This window comes from Camellia sinensis, chromosome 12 (genome assembly GCF_055761805.1).
Source record: "Camellia sinensis isolate YWXY chromosome 12, ASM5576180v1, whole genome shotgun sequence".
NCBI classification, from domain to species: Eukaryota; Viridiplantae; Streptophyta; class Magnoliopsida; order Ericales; family Theaceae; genus Camellia; species Camellia sinensis.
Genome location: NC_138972.1, coordinates 23,244,350 through 23,253,145, shown reverse-complemented (window position 1 = coordinate 23,253,145; position 8,796 = coordinate 23,244,350). Strand labels below are relative to the sequence as shown.

Sequence of the window (8,796 nt, the reverse complement as noted above, 5' to 3'; positions counted from 1 at the left end):
CACGGAGTCCACTTTCGAACTTCCTAGCCTTCATATATTCATCATTGACAATGTGGGGTGCGTACCTTGCCAATTCGGTAAAGGCACGGTCATATTCAGCTACTGTCCTACTGCCTTGCGTCAACGTCTGAAACTCGGTGGCCTTGCGATTCCGAACACTTAAGGGAAAATGCTTGGTGTAGAACAATTCTAAAAATCGGGTCCAGGTCAAGTCTGGATTGCTTTCTCGAACCATCATCCACCATCTGCGGGCGTCATCATCTAGTGTGAAAGCTGCTAATGTCACCTTCTGGGTGTCGGTGCTGGGAAAGATCTCGAATAGCTTTTCCATTTCCAAGACCCAGGCTTCGGCTTTCATCGGTTATATTCCTCCTTGAAATCTCGGCGGTTTCATTTTCTTAAACTCTCTAATCAAAGCTATCGTGCCATCCCCATACAAAGCTGGCTGTGGGGGCACTTGCGGTAGTGGAGGGGGTGGAGGTGGGACTGCATTTCGGCCGTTTGTCTGCTTGCCCTGAGTCGATGTAGCACTAGCATACTACTGTCTTGTCTACCTTAACTCGCGGACCAAACCTTCAACTAGCCTCTCCAGTCTGTCTATTCTATCCTCCGACTGATCTCGGCCAACTGGAGGTCTACCTCTCCTCATGATGCTAGTCGTATGCAAAAATGCGGCTTTAAAACAAAATGAGCAAATAATCACGTAGGCAAGTAACAGTTAAGCATGCCGAGACAATGTACACCTTGTTCATATAACAAGCAATATGATGCAATTCTAACTTCCTTCTAAGGGGAAATCCTATGCTCTTTAGGACTCAAAGTGTGTGAATAACGTACACCAAGGAACTTGTGCTCTGATACCATTCTGTCACGACCCCAAACAGCCCCTAGTAGTTTGGTGCCGTGATGGCCAGTAATCCGAGATTACCGAAGGCCAACTTACAAGATTCACACACACATTCAGAGTATAAATATATGGGGCTCACAAGTGCGGAAGCAAAATTTAAAATACAAGTGGTCCATAAGAGCTGTGCTTAAGTCAAATGAGATAGCAACCATTTACATATGGGTTATAACTTAATTACAACAAAGCAAAATGCAAGTTACATTTTTCGTATTAGCAAAGGGCTCCACAAGTCGACATAAACAAATTGTACGAATTACAGGTCTAAGAACACAGTCTGCCAGGTTGACGACATCTTCTTTGCCGACATAACAATCATACAAAAACATACATCTTGATCAAAAGGCTTCTTAGCCGACGTGTTCGAAGTACAAATATTACAAGTCGAGAAGCATAATTTTCAAGACTGCCGACATAAATGCAGGTTAAGCCGACATAATCAAAACCCAAAACAAGCTCCAGAAATCACATCTAGGCGTCACCGCCTTCTTGTTCATCACCTACATATATATAGAGAGGGTGAGCTTGGATACTCAGTGAATGGTATAAATAATAAAGGGGTTTGCATGAATAATAGCCGAAATCCTTTCAAATTAATACAAGACCAACTCTATATATAACAAGGAATGGACCTCGTCCATCTAACAAATCTTCAAAGTTTCAAGGGATACTTACTAGCATCACATATTACAAACAATAACTTTCCGGCAAACATATCCACGCGGTAAACCGTCCGTGGCAAAGCAAGACAAAGCAAGATAGGCATCTCAAACGAGGGTGCTACAAAAGTTTAGAGTCCTCTAGCACAAGGGACTTTCAAGACAAGATGTGCTGCGAAAGTTTAGAGTCCTCCAGCACGAGGGACCTATGTTACAAAGGCCCGTAGCCCTCTACCACTAAAGTACAAATCAAGGGTACTGCGAAAGTTTAGAGTCCTCTAGCACGAGGGACTTTCAAAACAAGATGTGCTGCGAAAGTTTAGAGTCTTCCAGCACAAGGGACTTTCAAAACAAGATGTGCTGCGAAAGTTTAGAGTCCTCCAGCACAAGGGACTTTCCGAGAAGATCATTCAAACAAATATGATACGAGATACGAAACTAAGGACAATCATTCATGCTTAACAAATATCTTTCAAGACAAGCAAAGCAAAGTTCTTCAAAACATTGATAACATAACTTTATCAGAAATACCACTCACCTAGTTCTTCAAACGTCGGGGTCAAGGCCAGTCCAAGTCCTACAACACATGGCAAAGTCTATTGAATGCACTACCCAAAACAAGTCTAGCTTACATGCAAATGACCTCGGCATTCTTCAAAACTAAGGCAATCAAATTGAAACACAGTTTCTTATCTCTGGAACAACACGATGGGCAACTACCAGGTCTAGGCCGAGGTCCCACACCTCCTTGCCGAGGTGTAGCCTCGATGGCCACATTCAAAAGTGAAGTCGGGAAAAATCTGGGTTTCCCTCTTGATAACATGAAGAACAGGAGCATGAAAAACTTGAAGAACATGAACATGGGGGAGGTGAATGCAAAGATCGAAACTTGCTATCACAACAGCTGAGACTTCATGCTATGAATTCGAAAACATGGACCTGGGTACCCACACTCAAGGATCTTAGCAAAACAAACACAAAAACATGAGCTTTAATGCAAACTTTCGGATCAAACGAGGCTTTTCCTCAAAGATACATGAAAACCATTTTTCTCTTTCTAAAACCAACTTTAAATCGATGAATGGTGTGCGGAACAGGTTTGATCGTGCAATGCAGCTAGATGATGAATAAGAACAGCAAGAATAGGTTAAGATTCTAACCTCAAAACTCGAATCTAACGGCTCAAGCTCTAACGATCAAGCTTGGAAGTCACCCTCTCTAGCTCAAACTTCTCCTCCTTCTCACTAGAGCTTCTCTCTCTAAAAAGGTAAGATTGATACAAAATGATTTGCCTCACACGCTAAACACTGACTTAATCCCTCTGTCGGGACACGTGGCAGTGGCTGATTCGCTCAACTCAAAAAGGTGACTGACTTGACAAGACAAGACCAAGACAAAGTGTACTCAACAAGCTAGGCAGCACGAACACACCGGCAAGTAACGACATCGGCTAACAACAAGACTCCGGAAATCAAAGGGCAAGGACATCGGCTTGGAAGGACAACACTTGACTAAACTGTGCCACACCTTGGCCTAGATGTGCCACACCTTGGTCTAGGTCATCCCATTCTAGGAACAAAATCACACACACAAGGATCAAGGATCTTGAACGCCTAGATATTAACATCTCGGCCCAGATGATGCACATCTTGGCCTAGGCTACGCGCACCTCGGCCCAGATGATGCACATCTCGGCCAATATGCCAAGGTGAAGATGGGGGGTCGACCAAAGGAATTCCAAGATAGTTCTAAGTGATAAAGGTTTCAAAGGTGTCAGGCTTAAGACGACCTCGGCAACACACCAGGCAAGAACAAAGTATGTAAGCAATCATTCAAGCTAAACAAGACAAGATTTGCAAATGTTCATATTAAAACAAGATCATCCACAGATGTATGCAAGTATGACTAAGTCAAAATGAGGGTTGTTACAGAATGAGTGAGAGTGGAGGGGGGAGAGCACCATCCACAGTTTGGGATCATTTTGACAAGGTTGTAGGGACCGATGGGAATCGTAGAGCCGTATGTAAATATTGTAAGAAAGAGTATATGGCTGACTCTAGAACTCATGGGACTAGTAATTTGAGGAGTCATACACCCAATTGTAAAGAATATCCAAATAGGGATGCAGATGGTCAACAAATACTAAATCTTAAACCGAAGCAAAATGAAGAGGGTGTTGAGGTTGTAGCAACAATTTTTAATTTTGATACTTGTAAAAGGGCTCTTAAGGAGATGGTAATTAACCTACAAGCTAATTAAATATTACAGACCAATTAATTAATTAACAAATTGACTAATCTAATGAAAGCAGTAAACAGCCTCGGGAAGAGGGCCCAATGCAATGCGCGCTCGGCTTCGCTCAGAAAGTCGCTGCCATGCACAAGTTGCCTCTGCTTTGACTGTTCTACTTCTCTAAAAATTGCACAACTCCCAAGGTTGCTTCTCTGAGTGTTGTGGAACACCACCGGTTAAGTGGGATCATCACCGGCCATTTTGAAGTGGTCATCGGCTAAACATTATGCTCTCGGCTAAACATTCTTTGCCGGTCGGCACTCAACACTGCCGGCCGGCCAAATCTTCCTGCTGAATCTATTTTTGACAGCAGCAGAGGGCAAAACATAGCATGGCAATGCATTTCAAGCAATATATGCACCAATCACACACCTTATCATATTCATAACTCAAAGGGATATGATTCTCGATTCTCGGACCACCAATCGCGCATTTCCATGCATGATGACCCAAAGAATCAAGTGTGCATTTTGATTTCAAATGAAATGCAATGCACATAAACAAACCAAGGGGCTTTCAACCTCTATCATGGCTTGATCAAGAGGTGAAGCATGCATGTCAATGCAATGCAATCCTAAGCATGTGAGCCTAAGTGTGCAATATGGGCATGCAAGCAAGCAATGCAAAGATACAACTAACCAAGCATGCAAAGTGTAACAACAACATGCACACATGCAAGGTGCAATATGGACAACATGTTGGATACAAAGCATGCCAAATGCAACAACACAAAAGTGTGCAACAATGTGTCATGAGCCAAGTATCTACATATATAAGCATGCATGCAAACGTGGCTTAAAACTTTAAACATCAAAAAGTAACTCTCAAGCACACTTAAAGGATGCAATCATGGACAAATGGCATGCACCTTAAGCTTTGAAATTGCATAGAAAAGAGGTGCTAAACAACTAATCAAAGCAAGCAAAGCATGTAATTGATCCAAGGACCTAAAGCATGATCATACGACACATGAAGCAAATGACCAAAATAGATCAAAACAGTCCTAAATCATGTTAAGGAAAGTCCTAAAAACCACCTAGATGGCATCTAAATGATCTACACATGGAGGCATGCACAAATGCTTAAACATGGAGCATACAACACAGCCTCTTAAAACATCAAAGGAGCATTAAATGCAAGCATGCAAGCATGCAAGCATGTTATAAGGACTGAAATAACATGGTAAGTGGTTTCAAACCACTAAAACACTACAAGTAATGCAGGCTACACACTCACACGGCCAAGGCTAACAAGCCAAAATGCAAGGTGGCTATACTAAGCATGTGATGGTCGACCAAAACAACCAAAAACAGAGCTTAAGCATGCTAAAACAAACACAAAAGCTTCACAAAGCTTGGCCAAAATCATGCTAGAACAAGGATCAAAACCTAAAGCATGTTAAGACCTAAACATGGCATTACAAGGCATGTATGCTAAGCAAGCATGGTGTACCAAAACCAACTAAAAACAGAGCTATATCATGACATAATAAGCATAAATATCAGTCAAGGCATGGCCAACATGAACCTAAACATGATGCTCACTAAAGAGGCAAAAATGGCCCTTTTCAAGGACAACAAGGAGAGGGGGTGGCCCTCTCCTTCCTAGGACCTCAAGGCACCATCCTCATCACTGAAATCCCTCAAGATTTCAGTGGTGAGGAGGCCCAAACACAATGGTCCCGGAGCTCAACCAAAATGGCACAAAATGGAGCCTTTCAAGACTTGAGAGGGGTCAAACCACCCCAAAGCTTAAAGCAGCCTTAACCAACTATTTAGAGCACTAAAAAATAGAACTTTTATATGTTATACACAAAGCTCAAAAACAGGTGCAAGGTAGGCGAAAATGCAACGAAAAAATGGGGAATAAAGGGACAAGTTTCTTACCCTTGTAGACCCTCTTCACCAATGGTGAACCAGCAAGTTCTTCAAGCTCAAACCAGCTCCACAACTCCAAAAACAACCCTCAAGGGCCTCAGCTCCAACAAAAGGTGTGATGGTGAGTGTTTGTGTGTAAAACTAAGGCTAAATACACACACAAGACACAAAAGGAAGAGAGATATAGATATAGGATAGATACAAATCCTAACCTAAGACCAGAGCTCTCTAACAATGTTGTCTAAGTTGTCTAACCTCTAAAAGAGGGAGAGGAGGCCTCCTCTTATAGAGCTTCAACCTTGTAAGCTTACAAGACAAGCTAGCTAAGAGGGAAATCCCTCCATACACGTGTATGGAGGGGAGCCAAGTGCATGCCAGCTGCATGAAAATATCTGCAAAAGCAGATGCACAGTAGTCGGCCGGCCAAAAATGCAATTGACCAAAAAAAGATAGCCGGCCGGCCAAGAATTTGGCCGGTGGCAACAAAACACAACCGGTGGCCTCAAGCCATGGCCGGTGGAGTGTGGGGATGGCTCACAAGCCATTCCCTACCCCTCCAAGGCAAAACACAAGTGTTTGGTGCAAAACCAAACACAAAACAGTCGAGCCGAGAGATCCTAAGGCAAGGCACGTAGCCGAGACCTCCGGGAACTCAAGACGAACACAAACATGGATGATCACCGAGTGTTCAAGCGGTGACGTCCAAATCTTGAGGACGGTCAAAAATGGGGTGTCTACAGTTGCCCCTCTTTGACAGAACTCGAAAGTCATAACAATGACGGAAGTGAATGTCAAAGTCCAGAGACGACCCATTTTTGACAAGGCCGAAGACTTAGACAAACATGCAAGACAATAAAGATATGCGCCCGAAGGCAGGGGCAAAATGCAAGACAATGCACAAAGCCGAACATAGCTTATGATCATGCAAAGGAAGCTGTAACGAAGCATAATAATGCAACAGTTTTAAGCTAGCATACACCAAACTACACTACAATGCAGAAAGGATGTAAGAGAATTATGCAATTCTCGATACGTCTTACTCGGAGAATACAGTACCTGTCCGGTTCGTCTGGTTGCACCAGCCTCAAATGAACCGTACATACAATATCGTTCCTGAAAAGAAAGCGAACTTAACAGGTACAATATTGTTAGCAACATGCATAACATGCAAAATGGATGTAAAATGATATGTGATATATACAAAACTACGTATAAACAATGCAAATGAAAATGCAATGTAATTGAAACAATGCAAACGATATGCAATGCAATTGAATCATGATCCAATCATGAGCGGTTCAAAACCACACAAATGTCAAATAGATTGATGGAGGTGACAGGTCCGTCTAACATAGAAAAGGTCATACAGAACTATGAGTGTATAGACGGACCACGAGAACAAGTAATTGGGTGGAATGACATAAGTGGGGAAATGATCCACTAACGAAAGAGCATGATCCTAATGCAGGATGCAAAAATTACACTACAATGTAATATGTATGGTGGATATGGCGTGCAGCCAAACCAAATCTTGCCTAGGAAAGGCATGGACACAAACAAACCACGCCTAACATAGAACGGTCATACAGAACTATGAGTGTATAGACGTGAAAAGTATAGGCACACACCAGACCAAGCTCAACAAGGAAAGGCGTAAACCCTAGATGGAGATGACGCAATGAATGCATGCAAGCTATAATGCAATATCTACAATATGCAATGGAATGGACACAGTGGGTTAAGGCCTACGGCCAAACCGTATCTTGCCTGAGAAAGGCATGGACACAAACAAACCACGTCTAACATAGAATGGTCATACAGAACTATGAGTGTATAGTCGTGAAAAGTATGGGCACATACCAGTCCAAGCTCAACAAGGAAAGGCGTAAACCCTAGATGGAGGTGATGCAATGAATGCATGCAAGCTATAATGCAATATCTACGATATGCAATGGAATGGAATAGTGGGATGCATGACATATGCAATATATTACAATGAAATGCATGACATATGCAATATATACAATGTAATGCATGGCATATGCACTATTTACGATGCAATGCATGACATATGCACTATATTACAATGAAATGCATGACATATGCATGTTGTTTTTTGTTGTTTTTATTTTGGTTTTGTTTAAAATGCAAATGATGCATGTTGATGCATGCTGATGTAAACACGTGACAATGCACGTCTTGTGATATGCATGACAATGCAAATGATCTTGAATGTGCGACCACGCGTGTCGCTCGAAATGCTTATGAACTCGAATGCGCGATGACGCGCATCGCTTGAAATGCATGATGATGCATGTGAACTTGAATTTGCGACGACGCGAGTCGCTTGAAATACATGTACAATGCAACTTACCAAAAGTCGTTCGGGCACGACAAACACCAAAGGACTTGCACCTTCAGAAGATTTAAGGTCTCCTAGACCGAGCGTATTTAAGGTCTCGCCAGACCATTGAAAATGCATAACAATGCAAGCATAATGACGTATAACTCAACACATGTTCGCAAAACAATGCGTGTGGGGCAACTTTCGAATCTTAAAAGAGACAAAAGGATACAAAAAGGATACACCTTGCACATATTCGAGTGCCACGCACGGAAGACACGGTCCGAGGTCAAAACGGAGGCCGGTTGAGCTTCGAAAATGCCATTTCTTGCACTATCTTGAGCAATAAATACCTCAAACTATACATCTAACCCAAAAAAGGTTGTTGGAGGCTCACCGGCCATCAGGGGAGGTCACCGGCCATCCACCGGCCATCAAAACATATCACCGGCCAAATATTTGGCCGACCGGCCAAAAATGTAGCCGACCGGACAAATGTTGCTGAGTCGGGACAATTTGGTCTTTTTGCCTCGGGTCTTTTAAAATAGGGCTTCAAATCCTATTTTTCTCATTTCCTCTCAGCCGAAATTTCTCCCTCTCTCTCTCTAGAGTATTTCCCGAGCCTCCATTCTCCGTTTTCCTCGATTTTAGGGCCCATTTCGTTGTTTGATTCGTGAAGTTCATCGTGTTTTGAACACTTTCATCTGATCGAAACTTCGT

At 42.7% G+C, this 8,796-nt stretch overlaps 1 protein-coding gene across 1 annotated transcript in view; it reads left to right on the top strand.

The window, feature by feature from the left end:
* Positions 1 to 3,495: 3,495 nt before the first annotated feature.
* The window catches only part of LOC145803435 (uncharacterized), a 71,760-nt gene continuing 66,459 nt past the window's right edge, over positions 3,496 to 8,796 (top strand). The window contains exon 1 of the mRNA XM_082896707.1: positions 3,496 to 3,798. Within this exon, the coding sequence (XP_082752833.1) occupies positions 3,496 to 3,798 (303 nt within the window). The remainder of the gene's footprint in view (positions 3,799 to 8,796) is intronic.